At 45.1% G+C, this 21,520-nt stretch overlaps 1 protein-coding gene across 2 annotated transcripts in view; it reads left to right on the top strand.

Moving 5' to 3' along the window:
- Positions 1–21,520, top strand: part of PSD4 (pleckstrin and Sec7 domain containing 4) — a 123,638-nt gene that overhangs the window by 80,330 nt on the left and 21,788 nt on the right. For both annotated transcript variants that reach the window (XM_030201703.1, XM_030201704.1), the window contains exons 4-8: positions 5,619–6,108; positions 11,322–11,510; positions 12,030–12,110; positions 15,883–15,995; positions 18,564–18,622. In XM_030201703.1, coding sequence (XP_030057563.1) covers positions 5,619–6,108; positions 11,322–11,510; positions 12,030–12,110; positions 15,883–15,995; positions 18,564–18,622 — 932 coding nt within the window. The remainder of the gene's footprint in view (positions 1–5,618; positions 6,109–11,321; positions 11,511–12,029; positions 12,111–15,882; positions 15,996–18,563; positions 18,623–21,520) is intronic.

Raw genomic sequence — 21,520 nt, 5'->3', positions numbered from 1 at the left:
TTCACACCAGTATTAATAGCGTCTTCCATTTCCTCTTTTCAGATTAACCCACAGTGCCTCCTCCTTAATTCAAAACCCTGCAGTTCTTTAATTTTAATATTTTAAACATTACAATGACACTTCTCCCCCATTCTTCCTACCCTGTCCTTCCTGAATAGATTACAACCCAGTATAACTTTCTCAGTCATGGTTCTCCATGCACCACATCTCCTCAACTGTCATTATTTCCAAGCCAGCCTCTTCCATGACTTCCTCTAGATTCCAGATTTTATTTTCCATCATATGAGCATTAGAGTACATAATTTACCAGGTGTTGCCCTTTCCCCCCATTTATCTACAAGTATTTAATGTTTTACTAACCTCGGGAATTTTACCTACCTGACAGTTTTGTCCATCCATAAGTCTGTGATGCACTTTATCTATTGTCCTGCTCAACTGAGGGTTTCTAAGAGTAAATATGTTTTGTTTTGTTTTTTGTTCCCATAATTCCTTCTTTCTCCTTTTTATTCCATCTCAACCCATTCTGGGATTCTAGCCTCAGAAGCCTTCATTTACAACAAGCCAAGGATTTCCCCTTTATTTGAATACTCCCCTTCTCCTAGTCCATGTCCATTCCTTGCAGCAACAGTCCTAAAGCCAGAAGCATTGCACTGAGCCTCATTCAGGAAGCCTGTATCCTAGGTTCTACATCTAACTACAGGGTGCCACAACCTCCTTCCATACCAGGGGCTGTGTGGAGGAGTAGCCTAGTGATTAGTGCAGCGGACTTTGATCCTGGGGAACTGGGCTCGATTCCCACTGCAGCTCCTTATGACTCTTGGGCAAATCACTTAACCCTCCATTGTCCAGGTTCAAATAAGTACCTGTATATACTATGTAAACCACTTTGAATGTAGTTGCAAAAACCACAGAAAGGCAGTATATCAAGTCCCATTTCCCTTTCTCTGCAATACAGAGAAGCCAAGTTACCCATTTCCAAGCTGGAGATTTTGGAACAGTCCTGTACTTAGTGCTGCAAGTCCCATAATTCATCTAGATGAGGGTAGTCGGAAATCCGGGGCTATCCCAAAATCTCCAGCCTGTAACTGGGTAACTTGGCATCTCTGATGACAACCCCAGCCACACCCAGAGAGTGAGGAAGACCCAACATATGAATTGAACAGGGGACCTATTGCACAACAGCATACCCTGCTGCAACCACCTAAGAATAATTCTGTGTCAACTGCTGCCTGTTCAGTCAATCAGCAAGATCCCAAAGCACTCAAAACAGAGCAGGACAGTAAGTACTGGTTCAGTCTGCTTAATTGACAGAAGTATAGAAAGAAAGCTCACTTGATAGCCTTTTGTTAGAGTCTGTCGTGCTCTAATGGCAGGAGTGGGGGGGGGGACTCTTGTTTATTATAGGGTCCTGCTCAATTAAATCCTCCTGAGCTGGCCAGCCACTGATATTCAGCAGCACTTAACGGGTAGTGCTCCTGAATATCACCGCTAACCTGTCATCTCCTAACCACATAGGTTAGGGGTAGGCCGGGACCAGAGTGGCAGTTCCATTCACTAACTGCTAAAGTAAGTGCATAAAATTAGGACAGCGAAACAACTACGTGTGCCAAGTTAACCAGGCACTGGTCTGAATATTGGCTGCTGCCCAGTTAATTTACTGGTCAGCACACATACCTCAATTGTATGCAAATCTCTCTCATGCATATTCATTGTGGATATCCTGAAAACCTGACTGGCTGGGGGGTACTCCAGGACTGACTTGGGGAAACTGATGTAAAGCACCCGTACACATAGCTCCGCCGAGGTACTTCCTTCCTGAATCAGAAATTCCCTGGGATCTTCAGGGTCCTGTCATAGAAGTTGTAGTCTCTTGATAGATGTTGCACTGCACAGAATACCCTAGGCATTTATTAAGAATCGGGGAAATATTCAGTGCGTGGGGATCAGCCTTTCTTAAAATTCTGGCCACTGTATGCTTGTTATACCGAGCTGAACCATACCCAGATACCAGAGCTGAATATCCAGTATAATGGAATCTTAGCGGAGATTGGGTGGCAACGCCGGTAATTGTGAAGCAAAACCAGTGTTGGACAGACTTCTACGGTCTATGCCCTGAGAATGGCAAGGACAAATCAAACTCGGGTATACCAGTGGCGTAGCTATGGGGGGGCATGGGCCCCCCACATTGGCCTTGGAGTCCCCGGTTTGGCTGGTGGGGGTCCTCAACCCCCGTCAGCTAAAGCATTTGTCCCGCGCTGGTCTCGCATTGCCTGGCGCCCTGTCCTGTTTTCAGTCGCTGTGCACGCTCATTTTAATGAGCAGGAGGGGGAGGGCGGAAGTGGCGGCTGCAGAGAGACAGGCCAAAATGTGCCCCCCCCCCACCACCCCACACACACCTTTTGCTGTGGTCCCCCCTCCCAACAAGGTCTGTCTGCGCCCCTGGGGTATACATGTAAAGTATCACATACCATGTAAAATGAGTTTATCTTGTTGGGCAGACTGGATGAACCCTTCAGGTCTTTAGCTGCCATCATTTACTATGTTACTATGTTAATGCTGTCACCAAGACTTTTCTGGGTTACAGTAAAAATCAGACCGGTGCCTGAACTGTCTGGATAAAGATAGGGCAGCTTATTTTCTGCCATAAGTTTATCCAGATTACTCATAACTGGTTAACTCCTATCGCCACACAACTTCACCCCCAGACTGCTTTGCTCTACCCAGATATTCAGCACCATTATCCTAGGTAAGTGTCGTTGAATATCCTGGTCAGCCCCACTGACAACAATTTAACCAGGCCGGAGCCTTTCCTGTCCAGTTAAATCATTTTAAATATCTAGCCCAATATTTATTTATGACTTAGCTGAAATCATTTTCCTGCAATTTTTCCTTAAGTTAGTCACCCTTATTTCTATCTAACTCCTGTTACTCTGTTTTATATTTCTATGTGCTCCACCTTTGCTTACACCCTATGCTATTTATTAAGATGTTTTAATGTGGATTATGTTGACATTGTAAGTAGCAGACTATCCAGCTTATTTTCGATCGAGAAGGCCGGCCATCTTCCGACACAAATCGAGAGATGGCCGGGCATCTCCTAAAGCCGGCGAAATCGGTATAATCGAAAGCCGATTTTCACCGGCTTCACTTCTTTCCATCACAGGGCCAGCCAAAGTTCAAGGGGGCATTTCGGCAGGGTATGGAAGGCGGGACGGGGGCATGGTTACGAGATGGCCAGCTTCAGCCGATAATGAGGAGCATTTCGCCGGCTTCACTTGGTCCATTTATTTTTAAGACCAAGTCTCAAAAAAGTGCCCCAACTGAGCAGATGACCACCGGAGGGAATCCCCAGTGGTCACCAACCCCCTCCCACCCCCCCAAAAAAATTAAAAATCATTTTTTTGTCAGCCTCTATGCCAGCCTGAAATGTCATACCCAGCTCTATGACAGCAGTATGCAGGTCCCTGGAGCAGTTTTTAGTGGGTGCAGTGTACTTCAGGCAGGCGGACCCAGGTCCATCCCTCCCCTGCCTGTTACACTTGTGGTGGTAAGTGTTGAGCCCTCCAATCCCCCCCCCCCAGAACCCACATGTAGGTGCCCCCTTCACCCCTAAGGGCTATGGTAGTGGTGTACAGTTGTGGGGAGTGGGTTTTGGGGGGGGCTGGGGGGCTCAGCACCCAAGGTAAGGGAGCTATGCACCTGGGATCAATTTTTGAAGTCCACTGCAGTGCCCCCTAGGGTGCCCGATTGGTGTCCTGGCATGTCAGGGGGACCAGTGCACTACAAATGTTGGACCCTCCCACGACCATATGCCTTGGATTTGGCCGGGTTTGAGATGGCCGGCCTCGGTTTCCATTATCGGTGAAAACCGATGCCGGCCATCTCAAACCCGGCCATCTCTGACATTTGGCCGGCCCGAACCGTGTGGCCAGCCATCTTTTTTGATAATATGGTTCGGGTCCGCTGTTTGCGGCGCCAGCCATATAGATGGCCAGCGCCATTCGATTATGCCCCTTCACGCCACAATGGGGCTCATTTTCAAAATAAAAAAAAGTCTAAAAAGTGGCACAAAGCTTGGATGTTTTTCTAGCCAAAACGTCCAAATCGGTATTTTAGAAACCCATTTTCCAGACGTTTTTCTATGCTGTTCATCTGCAGTGCGTCCAAATCTCAAGGGGGCACGTTAAGGATGGGATTTGGGCATTCCTAGGACCTGGGCATTTTTCAGCCATATTGGAACAAAATGAAAATGTCCAGGACTAAAACTAAGACGTTTTGAGCTAGACCTGTTTTAATAACAACTAAGATCATACGGACAATACGCAAAGTAAGAGTTCTTTATTCACAGACTCAACACGGGCCTCTGTTTCAGCCAAAAGGCCTGCCTCAAGAGTCTCTTATCGGATGTAATTGTAGTGTATAATGTTGTCTGTAATTAATAATTAGTAGTTTTATCAACACACAGCTGAACAATCTCTTGCGCTTTCAGAGTTTTCACTGTTTGAAAAAAAAAAAAGAGACTCCTGAGGCAGGCCTTTTGGCTGAAACACTGACTGTGTGGAGTCTCTGGATGTGAATAAAGGACTCGTAATTTTTCGTCTGTGTGATCTTTGCCTCCTTTGCTTTGGTTGTGTGCTGTTGCTGTTCGCGAGGGATTTCCTCTCTTTTGGTCAGTTTAATAACGACTGATCCAGAAAAAATGCCCTCAATGATCAGATCACCACTGGAGGAATAAAGGAATGACCTCATCTTACTCCCCCAGTGATAACTGACCTCCTCCCACCCCCCAAAGATGTAAAAGAAACAGTACATACCAGCCTCTATGACAACCTCAGATTTTATAGAAAGTCCTATTAGTCTAGCAACCAGGTTCCTGGAGTAACCTAGTGTTCGGTGCAGTGCACTGTGGAGAAGGAGACTTAGGCTAATAATGTACTCTAACTGTTACACTTGTGGTGCAAAGTGTGTGGCCTCCAAAACCCACCACAAACCTGCTGTACCCCATATAAGTGACACCTGTAGCTATAAGGGCTGTTGTAGTGGTGTATAGTTGGGTACTGTTGGTTTTTGGTGGGTTTTGGAGGACTCACTCTACAATATAAGGAAGCAATGGTGAGATGTGTACCTGGAAGCTTTTATGTGAAGTCCAGTGCAGTGCCTACTAGGATGCCCACGGTGGCCAGTCTACTAAGAATTCTGGCTCCTCCCACATCCTAATGGCTTGATTTTGTGCATTTTTCACTTGGAATATATATATATTTTTTTTTTTAATGGACCAAAAAGATAAATGAACAGAGCACAAAAACATCTAGCAAGTGTCCATTTTCGGAAAAAAAAAAGATAAACGTTTTGCTGTTTCAAAAATCGATATATTTGCTATTCGGATTATGAACATTTCGAGCAAAATGTCCAAAGTCGGGCTTAGACGTCATATCGAAAATGCCCCTCAATGTGTGTTGTTATTTGACTGTGTTTACTGGTATAGCCTATTGTCTATGTTCGGCCTATTCTTGCTGTACTATGCCTTGGTTGAATTTATTCTAAAAGGTTGTAAATAAACCCTAATAAATAAATGTAATAAATATTTTTATCTGTCTTGTACCTTTTTCTCTTCCCAGTCCAAGAAGAGTCCGAATCCTCAGCAGATAATGGCCTCCTTTTCTCAGAAGAAAACATGTCCTTGGTGTCAGCCTTGTTATTAGAAGATGATTATAGTAATAATTCTCCCTCAGAAAATAGTACAGCTGTTCTGGAAGAGGTGAACATCATTACCTCACCAACTCCACAAATCCAGGCCCTCATTAAATCCGAGTATGTCCCATGGGAAGTACTAAACTGTGAAATAGGATCTCGCTGCCCAGGAAATGCATCCCCTACAGGATTCATTGACTGTGAAGGAGGGAGGGAAGCTGATGCCTCCTCCTGTTTGGAGGAGGAAGAGGAAGAGGAGATGCAAGGAAAAGCTGACGTAACCTCTGAAGACGTTAACAACCTGGAGAAGAGCGGAACAGAGTCTGCAGAGAGCGAAGAAGACCTAACAGATGCACTGATCCTGCACCTTGGGACAGGAACCAATGTATCAGATGATCATTCCAGGCTCTCAGAAAGGTGAGCAAGCAACTCTCTTCTGCATTGTACTGCCAGTTCAACCAGCATGAAGGGGACAGGATAGTTATTTGCCTAACTTGTACACATAGAAGCCAAGCATCTGACAGTGGATCAGGACCACAAGGCCCATGTCATCTGCCCAGTTTATCCTGTTACAAGGCCACACATCCCAACTGATCTCTTCCTTTCACTTTGATTTATCAGTATCGTTGTCTGTCTGACTCCTCCCCCCCCCCCCCCCCCCCCACCCGGAAGTTTCTTTCAGCCCTTTACCTCTCTAAGTGGAAACAAGACTTTTCCTCACAACACACATTGCCATCTCTGGTCAAAACTATCTAATCACTTCTGCAACAGCTGAATACAGAATCTAGCTCAGAACCATTGAAGACCTCAGAGGCCAAGAATGTAGTAAGGGGACTAGACAAGGTGAAATGCATTGGTCTCCTGCGCACTCTTGCCTATCAAGATGGCAAAAGTCAAAGTGATCTCTGACTTGCTGGTGTATATAATTTGTGAGTCAGATATCCAGTCCTCTCACAAAAGAAGTAAAATAATACAGCTGTGTTTTTATGCTGTTTAGGCGAGACACACAAATATTACAGTTCTATACCGATAATAGTTAAAATCTGTAGGGGGGGATCACAAAATGACTTAGCACTACCCCTACTATCTATGGACACTGGGAGGGTCCCTCCAAGCACAGCTCTGGCCCCTACACTGGCAACTTCCATCTACAAACTGGGTTCCCCCCTGCCACTGGGCAAATACCCCACCCTGCAAACTCTTCACTGCTGATTTTCTAGGGACACTGAGGCCCACACAAAACCATGGGTTTACACAATTCCTAAAAAATATGCCTATAAATCAGATACAAAAGAAAATGCTGCTATCAGGCCCAGACACAGGACTGATAACCTAAATTATTAGAAAATGATTAATAAATTATTATAAATTATAACTCACTTGGAGCTGTTTTTGGTTAAAGCATGTAAGAATAATTGCAAATATATAAATAATATTTCCAGTGAAGAGGAAAAGGAGCAGGAATTATACAGTAAACATTATCCACTTAAGATTTACTTTAACTAGCCCATGTCCAGTAAGTCTGACCAGGTAACTTTTCAGAGGTTGAACAGGGTCGTCGTCCCCCCACCCCCCACACACACCTGACTGATAGAGGAGAGCTAGTGTTTGCAGATCACTTGTATGGTCACATGTCAATGAGAAGGAAGGTGTCACAGGGGAAAGGGGGAGGAAATGTTCCAGGGCAAAATAAGGAATCCCAGTACTTAAGAAAGGTATTATGGTCACAAAGATTCCCCTTCTACTCTTAACAGCAATGGGGAAAACGAAGCAAATTCCCGAAGATTACAGATCAGCGACCTGGCAGGAAATCACCACTGGTTAGCATGAACTTATACTGTACAGAAGGTTTCATGATAGACTGACTTTTCCTGGATTTTGGTTTCCTTCCTTGAAGGAAGCATGCCAGTGTACTGCAGGAGTTCTATTATAATGAAGAGTCATACAGCATGAGGGGTTGTTGTAATAGAAATATTACTCTTGCAAGACCCACTTGCTCCATCCCCCTGGCCATATATTGGAACGGAATCTCGCAGAACGGGATTAAGTTAACTGCTTCATATGCTTTGTTGTTTTCCTCTGGAGCTCAAGGGAGATTGTTCATAAGCAGTGCAGTGAAAAATGAGTGGCCTTACCTCGAGCAGAACATGATGTGATGCTGGCCACTAAAGTATAGCCCAAAAAGCAATTGCATGAAAATTGAGGTTACTGATTCCTGTTCAGCTCTCAGTGTGAGGAGTGGGCAACTAGAACAATTGCCTAGACAGTTGTTCCTCCATCTGCCTTAGGTTGATGGAGAAAGCACCCTCTCCAATATCTGCCCATCACATCTATCACCAGCCCTGGGCAGACTGAAGGCAGCATTCTGAATTTCTGTCAAAGACCTTGACATCAGGATTGGATTATCATCATATTGGGCACTACGCAAGAATAGTTTGAGGGCCCCTAACATAGACCCCCCCCCTCCCAGCTCCCATTCACTCTCTTTCTCCTCCCTCTCCACCCCCCCCCCCCATAGAGCTTTAGTTATGCTTTCACTGCCCCCTGCTTCTTGTGAGCCTCCATTTATGACCTTCAACTCTAGACTGTCCTCCCTGTACAAGTTTGCTTCTCTGGAGGTGGGTTGAACTAGAGGAGGAGTCTTAGACTAGTGGGTTGAAAACCAGAGGCGTGAGAGTCAGATCCAGGTTCTTCCATTGACAACTCCTTGTGACCTTGGACAAGTCATTTCACTTTCCATTGCTTCAGGTGGAAAGTTACAGCCTCATTTGGTAACCTGCTTTAATTAATTAAATTAAATTAATTATTTACCGCCATTTTGAAGGAATTTACTCAAGGTGGTGTACAGCAAGTATATCAAACATGAGCAATAGACAATTACAGTAGTAAAAATATTCAAATAATACAAAGTATGGCGTGGAAGGGCATTTTTGAAAGAAACGTCTAAATCATAATTTGGATGTTTTACAAAGATGTCCAAATTCCGAACAGGCAAGAAGGTAATTTTGAAAAAGATGGACGTCTATCTTTTGTGTTTGAAACTATGGACATCCTGTGATTTGGACTGCCTTTTTTTTGGTCCATTTTCGAAAAAAAGACGTCCAAATGCAAGGCATTCAAAACAAGAGGAGTGGCTTAATGGTTAGTTCAGCGGGCTTTGATCTTGGCAACATGGGTTCAAATCACACTGCTGTTCCGTGTGACTTCGGGCAACTCAAATGCACAAGGGCATTTTTGGATATGACATCTAAGTCTGAATTTGGACGTTTTTTGTAAAACGTCCAAAATCAGAACAGGAAAGGTCATTTTCTACAAAAAAAAAAGTCTTTTTTCCTTTTGAAAGTGCTGTTTGGAAAAATGTTTTGTGATTTGGGGGAGTAAGGGGAGGTGATCCCTGAGTCCCTCCAGTGGTTATCTGGTCATATGGGGCACTTCTTGTGTGGAGTAGAGGGGTAGCCTAGTGGTCAGTGCAGCAGACTTTGATCCTGAGGAAGTGGGTTCAAGCCCCACTGCAGCTATTTGTTATAAAAACAGGTCTAGCTCAAAAAATCTAAGTTTTAGTCTTGGACATCTTTGTTTTGTTCCATTATTATTACTGAAAGACGTCCATGTCTTAGGAACACCCAAGTCCCGCCTTCAACACACCCCTGGCACGCCTCTTGAGATTTGGACATCCTTCTGATGGATTTCAGAGAAAGACGTCCAAAAAGAGGTTTTGATAATACTGATTTACACATTTTTGTGAGACAAATGTCCAAATGCTGACTTATGTCACTTTTGGACGTCTATTTCTTTTGAAAATGAGCCTGATAGTATACTACTTACAATGCCAACACAATACGTAATATAACATTTGAATTTACAGTGTAGGTATAAGCATGGAACATATAGATGCATGATATTTAGTACAAACGTCATTATTTTCTGTGGGATCTGTTTACTGACTGAGCACATAATTTAAAGCATTAACATAGTTTAGTAAATGAGGCTGTTGGATTGCAAGGCCTCTGTGGCATGGACCTACAAACTGTACTTGAATTTGTAACTCAGCTTGAGCTTGGATTTTATAAAGTAATTAAACCCAAATCCAAATGTACACAGGCCCTGCCTCCCACCCAGGAGCAGGAGAAGCCATTGCAGACCTGTTAGTGTTGTTGATTTATTCACAGCCTGCTGCTCTACTGAGGAACAGCAGCCTTTAGCTCAGGGCTGAGGAGGGAGAAGAGAGAGACAAAAAGTAGAGGCAGTCAGACAAGTGGTTTCAGGGGGACTGGGGTGCATTTAGAACCATAGAGAAAGAGAGGTGTACAGCATGTCTGCTGCTAGGGATTCAAACTGCTTGCAGAACAGTGGCAATTATATTGCTGGTATAAAGGTTCAGCCAGCCACTAGCCTCCCTTAATCAGAACTGCTGGTTGGCAACCCTTTCCTGGCCAAAGGTTTCCCACATTTATCTGGCGTCTGCCATTCTATTGCAAGAAACCCGTGTGCTCTCTGACGTTCGATTTGTACCTGTGCCCGTGTGCAACTGGTATCTCTGGCATTAGAAGATGAATGACTTGTAATGCTGTGCTGGAGGCCGGCCTCACGGATATAAACCCAAGGCTGTTTCTTCCTGGTGAGGGAGAATTCCTGAAGGAGAGGCTTTCTAAGGCCTAAGGTTTATTTGCAAGCCACTGCTTAGGAAGTGCCAGTGACCTGATCAGTGCTAATGATTCCTTTACTCAGGAGTCTTCCCTTTCAGTGCCTGGTGAGGTCCCCTGATACACACCGGATGTTAGGCTTGACAGTATTCGGCCCAATGCAGCACAATGCGTATTTTGCATTATTATGAATAACATATTTTATATTACACTCAAGAGCTAATTAAAACTATCCAAGTGGTGTACAATAAAAATATGAAATAGAGGGCAGGAGAAGAGCACCATACGCAGGTCTGCAAAGGCCGGTTCAGATTGTGCTGCACACACTGAGGCTATACTTGTCCCACTGTGGTTTGTGGTGACTGTAGCAAATTTGTATCTGTTTCTGCCATCACATGCTCTTCATACCATAGGGCCCATAATGCTTTTTCTGTTCTTAAATAGATTAAGAAAAGCCAGTATTTATCCCTCTCTGTAAGGAATGTCCTCATTTTAGTAATCTTTCTTCAGATGGAACATGTTGTCAGGCAAGCTAAGGTGTCCTTAATGCCATGGGGTGTGTAGTTAATCTGTTTTTCCACTGCTGAGGATAAAGTGGGAGGTGTGGCTTAGTCTGGTGGAGTGAGTTCTTTGCTGCTGTGCATGGCTTCATGGAAAATAAATTAAAAGTCGTGAGTAAGGAACCCTTACACCACCGGCTATTTGCTAAAAGAGCTGAAGAATTCATACCACTGACCACTTCCCTTGGTGGGAATTTGCTGTAGCTTTTCACCTCTCTCTCTAGTTTTTATTTTGAGCTGAGTAACCCTAGGGATTTTAACTGATCCCTTTTGCATTCTGAGACTCCTGCTTTTCTTGAATCACTGGGAGCCTAATCTTCAGAATAGTGCCAAATTTAAATCCTCTGGCGCCCCTTAGGAGATTTCTTGAGCTGGTTCCACCCTTACCTCTTGTGAATGGCTGACTGCCTTGCTCTCTTCCTCTCAGCTCTCCCATGGGCATATTTTATGTGGAAGGTGTAGAGGATGATCCTGAGCAGGAACCAACAGAACAAGACCGAACTGCCTTTGCCAACGGGTCCATCCAGGATCGGGAAGCTGCAAAGCGATTGGCCACACGACTTTATAACCTGGATGGCTTCAAGAGGTCAGATGTGGCTTCATATCTGAGGAAAAAGTAAGGCTATCATATTCCTTTGAAGTATATTTAAAGATCAAGTTTAATTCTTCTGTTGGGAGAAGCTGAGACTGTAGCAAATGTGAGTTCCCCAAATCCAGGGTTTCCTCACCATTCCCTACAGCATCTCCTGCTGGAGAAGCTGGGACCTTAGGAAACATGAGCTCCCCCCACAACCAGCACTCCTGCACCAATCCCTGTGGCATCTCCTGCTGGGAGAGATGGGGAGTGCAGGAGCTATGAACTCTGCCCCCGCTCCCTCCATCCCCACCCCACCCAGTCAGGACTCCTAAATCACTCCTTACTGTACCAACACAATACTTTGGACTATGCCTATGCTGTTGTGTATCTCACAGGGAAGAGCTTCAAGCAGTTATTTTCTGTGTTCTGAAGAAAGCCTGTTACCTGTTACTTTTTGTTTTGCAATACTAAGAGTAGCTGTCTTTTAATGAAACAGAAGTCATTGATTGGCTGGTGCCTTGTGTCTGTTCTTTAACTGTTTTTATTGGCTGATTCCAGCAATGACTTCAGCCGAATGGTGGCAGAGGAGTATGTCTCGTTCTTTGACTTCACTGGGCACACTGTAGACCAAGCGCTCAGGTGAGTGGAATACTTTTGTTCTTTATTGCAGTCTGGCACATAACCATTTCTGAGATATCTGACACATTCACTAGACATGTACAACCACTGCTGAGACGTTCCACAACTCACTAGGTGTGTACAGCCATTCCTGAGATATCCCATACTATTTTTAGGGGTGTGAATCTGCTCCTGACACATCTCACACATTTAAAAGGGTGCACTTCCACTCCTGAGACATTTCAGACTTTTAGAGTTACTGAACATCCACTCTTGATATATTGCGTATTCTCTTTGTGAATGTGCATCTGCTTCTGAGATATTTTAGATGTTCTAGAGAGATACCCATCCACTCCTGAAGTATCCCACAATTTCTCTAGGGGTGCACATCCACTCCTGAGGTAGCCCAAGCTCTCTCTCTCTCGAGGGGTGCGCGTCCACTCCTAAGGTAGTCCACGCTCTCTCTGGAAGAGTGCACATCCATTCCTGAGGTAGCCCGTGCTTTCTCTCGAGGGATGTATATCGACTCGTGAGGTAGCCTGCGCTCTCTCTTGAGGAGTGCACATCCATTCCTGAGGTATTCCATGCTCTCTTGAGGGGCGTACATCCATTCCTGAACCAGGGGGGAATTGTACAACACGGCACCTCCATTTAGGAAATCTAGTAATGCAGGGGTGAGGGTGCTCAAGTGTCCCTGTTGATTACTATTGTACAGTTGGGTGCCCTCATTTACACCTGCCGTAGAGCTGGCAGAAATGGGCATGTTTAAAGGTAGCTGGCATGCAGGCAAGTTACCATATTCTCTAAGTTGCCTTCATAAATGTCTGCCCTCTATCAAATACACACGCTGCCATCTGAGTGCCTATTTATAGAATACCACTTAGGCACCCAAATGACATTTTTGCAGGTAAATGCACCCGTATGTGCTTAAATACCAACATTCTATACATTTAGATGCGCAGTTGGGGCTAGATTCAGTAAGTGGTGCCCTATTTTGGGCACAACAGAAAAATTGGTGCTACGCACTATGCAGTAAAAGACACTCCTTTATCGAATAGCATGTAGTGCCAATTCCCATACCCAGATGTGCACGCCAGGACTTACGCCTGCTGAAACCAGGTGTAAATACTGGCGCACAAGTTGGGCACGCTTCCCCCAAATTCCTTAACGCTGCACGTAACATTTTGGAACGCCCCTGACCCGCCTATGTTCCTCCCATGGCCATGCACGCACGCCTTTTGGGTTGTGTGCAAGAGGATTTAGGTGCGGTTCTTCATAGAACTGTTCCTAGACTGTTGTGCGTACAACTCCAAATGAATGCCGATTAACACTAATAGTTGTTAGCAGCCAGTTATTGGATGTTAATGGCTCGTTAGCTGAGCTGCGCGTTCAACTCAGGATCATGCACAAATCTAGGCACCCATCTGTGGGCGCCTTTTACAGAATCTAGGAGTTGCTGTGTAAAGCTAGGATCATCCTCAAAACTTGTACTTTCATCTATAAAATTATCTATGGGTTGGCACCAGATTGTATCATGGATCTTCCCACTCACAGTGCTATACCAGGTGCAAGGAACTACCTCGTACACTTCCCAAAAATATCAGGCCGATATTCAAAGTGATTTAACTGGGCAGGAGCCTCTCCTGCCTGCTTAACTCTTCTGTCGCCACTCAACTGTAAATATTCAGCAGCACTAAAGCAGGGAGTGCCACTGAATATCGCCTCTGACCAGCAGTCATAAAAGAAGGCCGGTAAGGGGCGGCTATGGGGAGGAGCCAGGACTTATGCGGGCGCTGACAATATTCAGCTGAAGCCCACATAAGGTAAGCGGGTGAAGTTAGGACAGCTTTTCACTCACTTATCTTTATGCGGGTTGAATATCTTGCCAGAACCTGCATAAATAAATTTGTAGTTTCTCCCTTCCGCTGCGGCGCAGCCACCGACAACAAACGTTGCCAACCCCTCCCCCCCCCGGGTAGCTCCAGTCAACCCCCCCCCCCCCCAACAAAAGCTCTGTCCCACCCCCACCTCCCGGTCAGGATAGGATACTCTACCAGGGCCTACCTGACCTACCCGGTGGTCCAGTGGGGTGTCGGGAGCAGGAGCAAGGCCCTCTCAGTCCTGCCACTAGCGGCAGTTTCCTGAAAATGGCTGGCGTGACCTCTCACGGTCCTTTGCAGTACGTGAGGCTGCTGTGAGAGGTTGCGACAGCCATTTTCAGGAAGCTGCCGCTAGAAGCAAGGGGGTTTCACTCCTGCCCCCGACGCCCCGCTGGACCACCAGGGAGGTCGGGTAGGCCCCAGGGGAAGGTTCTGTCCTGACCAGGAAGCTGGGGTGGGACAGGGCTTTTGTTGGGGGGGGGGGGGGCGGTACACAGCGGAGCTGCCCAGTGGGGGTGGACGATGTCGGGAGCTGTGCTGACGTGAGAGGGAGAAAATACACTTTGTTTAGTGCGGGTCCCAGCCCAATATTCAGCCGGGGCCTGCATAACTTTCTTAAGCGGGCTCGACTGAATATCGGCTGGGACTGCATAAGCTCCAGCAGCCTGCCCACCCAAAATTATGCCCTGATATTCAGTGCCAGTAACCGGACATGGCCTGGCAGTGAATATTATTTTATTTATTTATTAGGATTTATTTACCGCCTTTTTGAAGGAATTCACTCAAGGCGGTGTGCAGTAAGAATAGATCAAACATGAGCAATAGGCAATTACAGCTGTAAAAATATTCAAGTAACAATACAAAATATGGTATGGTATACTACTTGCAATGACAACACAATACATAATAGAACATGAAGGGTAAGGCAAAGTTGTAATATATAGATGAGTAAGAAAGTAGGAAGAATTTGAAAGTAAGGTGACTGATTTGAAGAAAGTTGCACATGAGGTCAGAGAGATGGTTAAATATTATCTCAGGCTAGGAGTGGATATTGGTGCATAATTTAGCTAGTGATGATCAGCGTTTAAAAAAACGCTGACCGCTGCTGGCTAAATATTGGGGGGGATCAAGTATAAGTCCGCACTAACTAGAGATTTTTCTCATCTGGGTACTAAATGTTGGAATTCTATTCCTAGGAAAATAAGACTTATCAATATCTACTTGGCCTCCCATAAATTCTTAAAAGCCTTCCTTTCAATAAGTTCTTATATTAAGCTGTTAATGTGTTATGAAATTGCCCTTCATAAGTCTACATAGTCACTGATACATTGCACAGTTGTCTCAGTGGTGCGACTACTTCATTAAGCCTCTCTCACGCATTCATTTCAAACTGTTGACCCTCACAAAGGATGCTTTCCCTATGCCCCTGACTACTTACAACGTCTTCTCATTCCCTACACTCCCCCCCCCCCCCCCCCCCCACGGCACACTCCGGTCCTTTAATGCTGGTCTCCTTCCCCTTCCCCCTCCTTCTTTTATTCGTTTAGATACCACTGAACCTTCTTCTTTCAGTTATATTGGTCCTATGTTGTGGAACTCGCTCCCTTCCCAGATCCACTCTTAATCCTCATTCACTACCTTTAAAACAACACTCAAAACTCGCTTATTCAGACTTAGTTTTCTTATTGCCTCTTTTCCCCTTACGTCATCTGTTTTTTTTATTTTTCTTTTACTTTTAGCTGTCCATTGTTTTTTGTACACCACTTAGATGCCAGTGTTTTTGGTCCTTTGCAGTATGTCAAACTAATAAATGATGATGATGACGACTGTATAAATCACCACAGACTCCAACCTAGAGTTCTGTCTCCAAAGGTTTGTCTCCTCTGACCTTTGTTTCTGTCTTCATCTTTTAGGTCCTTCCTGAAGGTGTTTGTCCTGACTGGGGAGACCCAGGAAAGAGAGCGAGTTCTGAAACATTTCTCAGACAGGTTCTACCTTTGCAATCCTGAGCTGTACACCTCTGCAGGTCAGTGATATTACGGGCCAAGCTGAATGGGGGGAATTTGTCCTTTCTTGGGAGCCAGGCTGTGTCTAATAGGCATGATTATTTTCAGAGTAAAGAAGAGACATTTGACTTCTTTCATGTGTGTGGCTTTCTGCTTTGCTCTCATTGTGCCAGCTGAGAGAAGGTTGTATGCAGTGTTGGGGGCTCATTTAGGACCAATACATTTTTATCCCATAGCCCTGCAGCAGTGATTGGCTATCAGTTTTTTTCTTTGTATGTGTTTTTTTTTTTTTTTTTTTTGCCCAGGAGCTTCCACATGCTTCTTTGTCTGTGCAGCACCATCTGAATTGGCTTCTGTTGGTTTATGGTGCAGTGAGCCTTCATTCATAACCAGTGTAACACTTCAGCTCTCACCCTCTACTTTCCACGTATTATGGCCATCACAGTGGCAGTCCTCAGCCAAGAGCCAAAGTCTGTGGCATTCTCCAAAGTTTGGTTTACATTCCCCCTGAGTGTGGCCACCAGGGGTCAATGTTGTGCAGAGACTGAGACTCCCTTTCATTGTGGTCAGTGGAAGCTTTTTCTGTGGTATCCAGTTCTTGCCAGCCTGGAAAGCAAAAGTGTAACCCAGGTTCTGGTGGCCAATGATACATATGCAAAATACAGGACATCCGGTTGATAAAACATGACCGTATTTAAAATGGCAACCTTTCTTTCCCTTCCCATCTCTATGTAAATCAGATCAGCAGCAATGACACTAGGTTGGTAGCACAGAAACATAGTAATTTGCTCTCCCAGTATCTGCCATTGCTCCCTGTCCTCCTCCTAGGCATCCTGATAAAAGATGAAACACACTTCCTGGGGAAAGAGCTGCTGATGGGGGGTGGGGGATGTGAGTACATGTTTACCATATCCCTACCCTGTTGATCAGCTACTGTTCTACCCATGGCACCATACCCTAAACAGCTGAGAGGAATGTGAAAGAAGGAGGAGGTGATTATGAGGAGTGCACAATGCTCCATCTTGAGCCAGGAACACATAGGGCCTGATGCTCAAAACTCCTGCACTAGAGACAACAGTGCACACCCGTAGTGCAAGAATAACACTGAAAGCTAGCCCCCCAATTCCAAAGCAAATGGGATACAAATTTTATGCGCGCTAGTAAAATTGAAAGCAAGGGGGAGGAAAATGACTGATGCATACACATAAGAGCTGTGCTTGCCACGAAACTCCTGTGTGCACGCGCCATTCAAAACAGGAAGTGTAAGAGCACATCAGCATTTTTTTCCCCATGTCATGAAATATAAACCCCCCACAAACATTTTGCAGTTTAAATCCCCTAAGAGGCTCACACCAAAGTGCAGGAAAACAGGCTCCAATTCTCGCCCTCACATCTGGATTACTCGCAGGCTTTTTTTTTCTCACTATTAGCACTACAGGTTGCACAGATGTCTTTTCTCCTTTCAAACGAAGTAAAAAAAAAACCCAACAATTGAATGTGAAAAATGCAGAAGAAATCCTCTCCTCAAAATGCCACCCCCAACCTAGCAGTGTGTCTTCACATTAAGGGCCGGCGTTAGTTTCTGTGCTGTCTTTTGAGCATTGGTTTGAATCAATTTCAGTGCATTTAAATACAATTTGCGCTCATCTTCGGTGCACATAACACGTGCGCTGGAGGGTTTTGTGTATGCTGTGCACATTAACATGCATGCAATTCCGGCACTAATTGCGCCTAGAGCCGGTGATGGGTTTTGAGCATCTGGTCCATAGACTATAGTTTAAGTAAATGAGTAAATCTGGGAAAATCGGGGGGGGGGGGGGGGGGGGGAGTTGGAAACGAAAAAGAACTGGAGGGAAAAGAGGCAGGAAATGGAGAGTGGTCTAGAAGCCTGGGATCCAGATCCAAGGTCAAGAGGAGTTTCATAAAAGTGCAAGAGTTATTTCCCGGCTCCCAATCTAAGCTGTACCTGTGTTGTAGAGTACTCGTGGGGGGGGGGGGGGGGGGGGGGGGGGGTGTAAACTTAAGGGGGGAGATGGAGAGGTACCTGAGTGACAGGAAGAGATGGAGAGGAATCTGGAAGAAGCAGAAGGTGAGAGTGAGGCGTTGGGAAGGAGTAACAGGGGTGATGATGCACCACATCATCTGTACCTCATTTATTAAGGGGCCAATATTCAGTGAGGTTTAAGCAGACAGGAGACCACACAAAAGGCAGCTCTATCTTTGCCCTCTTCACTATGCAGTTGCTACTTTGAATATTGGCGGGCAGTGATCAGGCAAGTACTGCAATGAATAGGATTGTCCAATCCTCTGTGATACCCAGAGACCTACTGTAGGTTCCAGTCCCACCTCCAGCCTTACTGCATGACTTTCAGCAAGTCCTTCTTCCGGGTGCTTTGGCTGTAGGTTTATGAGGGACAGTGGCCCTGGTAATCACATTTTCCTGTTTTCACACACATCCTTCAGCTGAAGCCACCTCAGTATTTTGTGTATTACAGGCTGAAGTTTTCCGCTGATGACAGAATTTACCCCTTATTACAACCTAAGGAAAATAAAGTTCCTTTTTTTTTTTTTTTTTTTTTTTGCTGTAGATGCTGTTCATACGTTAACATGTGCTCTCCTGCTTCTGAACACCGATCTGCACGGACAGGTAACCCCTCTTCAGACTTTCTGCTAACAGTTCCTAGGACCACAGAGGAGTCTTAATTAAGGAATAGTTTACTGGCCACAAATGGCATCTGGGCTATCAGATGGTCATATAGGGGATCTCATGACAGTGGAAGACTGGGTGCATTGCCACAGAGCCCTGCGAAATGAGTTCTAATCTCTACACTTACAGGGACTTGCTTTGTGTAACTCTGACCCATCCACATTTTTTAGTTTATCCAAGGAAACCTTACAAATCATGAGACTGATAAGGCTTTTACTCCTTGCCTCTCTTTTTCAGCAGCTATCCTGAGTCCTGTGCACACTCAGTGCTAATGCTGATAGTGACTCTCTGGAGCCTCTGAAATTGCTGAGATTCCAGAGGTTTGTTCTGTAGGCAGCAGTAGACATAAGGACAGAGGCAGAAATTTAGAAAACATTTGTTCCTGTGTTTTTACCAGTCATTATTCTGAGAAATCACTGAGCAATCTGTAGTATATTTTTAACTAGAGCAGGACTGTGCTAAAACGTACCCCAAAGTATGGATCCAGCAATAACCCTAAGGCATGGGATGAACTGGCTTCTCCTTGTAGATGTAACCAGATGTTTCAGGGGAATTAGACCTGACTGGTTTGATCAGATGGTATAATGGACCACTCACATCTCAGGGCTGACTTGGCCCTTCTAGGGAATGATAAGAGCTTCTGCTTTGGAGACCCAGCCAGACTTAAAAATTTATTGCAGGGAATCCTCTCACTATATTTTTTTTGCTAGGTGGTACTCAAATCCTGTAATAAAGGAAGTCTGTAGGTAAGTGTTTGTGGTTTCAGACATAGGTCTATTTATGAACAAGAGTAAAGGTATTTAGAGGATCCACTCGCACGAGATTTCCCAGTGAATGTTCTTCCTTATAAACTCTGACGCAGCATTCTTCCAACAGTGCATCCTCTAAACATATTTCTGGGTGACTTGGAAGCGTGCAGTGTATAGACTCCCAGGAGGTAATTCCATCGATGTTGGCTGACGTCCCTGTCTCCATGAGCTGACTAGTTTATGTTTTCTTAACCTTCTGCACATTCTAGTTGCTAGAGCTTGTCTATAGTTCCTCCAATTCCCAGCAATAAGGCATGTTCTGTAGGAATACACCATTCAGATCTGCAGAGAAATGTAGGTTAGTATGATTGTACTGCGGGGCGTGCACATGGGTGGGGTTCCCACTTCTGTGCAGAACTTCTAGAATACTTCCACATTTATGCAGTCGCAGTTACATCAAGTATTTTGGCTGATGTAAACGCGGGCATGTAAATATTAAGTGTGCCGAAGTTGCATTATGCTACAATTCTATCACATGTTCTTGGGGTGCCTAAATGGAGGTGCCCTGCTGAAGGATTGCTGCCTTTAGTATATGTGTGTGTACAGCATGTGTGTACCCCACACGAATGTGTCTGTGTTTGCGCAGTAGTATCTCACGTGTTCTAGCTCGTATGTTACCCTGTGTGTAGGTATATGCTCTGTATGACTAACGTGTGTGTGTGTGTGCTTGCATGTATGTGCAAGTATGTACAGTGGAGCCGATATTAAGACCTTGGTAGTTAGCTGGCCTGCGCCTTGTGGTTTTTGATCAACCGAAAAATTCAATGCCAGACTATATCCAGCGACCAGCATTGAATTTCCGGGGGTTTTTTGGGCAGTCTGAACATAGCTGGTTAAGCCGATATTCATCAGCTGACCAGCTAAGTTATAGTGGCCAAAGATAGACTTGATATTTATGTGGGTCTATCTGGCTGCTAAATGTAGCCGGTCAGCCAGTGAATATTGGCACTAGCTGGCTATGTCGTACGACATAGCTGGTGACTGTGTTAGCCAAGCGCTAATATTTAGCCAAGATAGCTGGCTATCTCATGCTGAATATTAGCGCTTAGCCAGCTTTAGGCTATTTAACCGGCCAGGAGCACATAAGGGGGTAATTTTATAACAGGTGAGAAGTTCAAAAAGCTGTTTACGCTAAGCCTGTTTATAAAGGTAACATAGGAGCCTCTGTGCCCTTAGAATAGAGTTCTGAACCTTGAGGACACACCCTGGTTTTCAGGATATTCACAATGAATATGCATGAGACAGATCTACATGCACTGCCTTTATAGTATGCAAATCTGTCTCATACATATTCATTGTGGGTATCCTAAAAATGTGAGTGGCTGGGTGTGTCCCGAGGACTGGGTTGAGAACTCCTGCTTTAGAAAATAGGCTCCTGGATCCACAGTTTGCACACAGTTACACCTGCTTTTAAAAGGTATAAATTCATCAAGCTTCACCTTTATTTTGATACTAGTAAAAAAGGCCCGTTTCTGACACAAATGAAACGGGCGCTAGCAAGGTTTTCCTCAGAGTGTGTATGTTTGAGAGAGTGTGTGTGAGAGTGACTGTGTGTGAGAGAGAGAGTGAATCTGCGAGTGTGTGTGTGTGACAGAGAGAGTGAGACTGGGTGTGAGTGTGTCTGTGAGAGAGAGAGTGTGTGTGCCTGGGGCCCCTCCCTCCCACCAAGTTCCAGTGTCCCCCCTCCCTCCGAGTTCCAGGGTCGTCCCCCCGCTTTTTTTTTTTTTTTTTTTTTAAGTTTTTGTACAGGTGGTGCATTCCCCCCCCCCAAGTTCCAACTACCCCCCCCCCCCCCCCCCCCCCCCCCCCCCCCCCCCCCGGAAATGCCTCCACAGAGGTCACTTAAAAGCAGGCACCCTCTTTCAGTGTGTATTTATTATACATCTGAACCAGGCATTTTATACAATTTCTTCCTAAAAATGCCTGTGTACTTTGCACCTGTTGTTTTGAGTAGGGGTGGTTTTTGAAAATTCCTCTACATGCACTGTTTTTTGCCCCAGTCCCAGACACACCTCTTTTGAACTCAGCT

The sequence above is a fragment of the Microcaecilia unicolor genome, chromosome 4 (genome assembly GCF_901765095.1).
Source record: "Microcaecilia unicolor chromosome 4, aMicUni1.1, whole genome shotgun sequence".
Classification (NCBI taxonomy): Eukaryota; Metazoa; Chordata; class Amphibia; order Gymnophiona; family Siphonopidae; genus Microcaecilia; species Microcaecilia unicolor.
The sequence above is the reverse complement of the archived record's forward strand: the minus strand, read 5'-3'. Positions and strand labels throughout refer to the sequence as shown.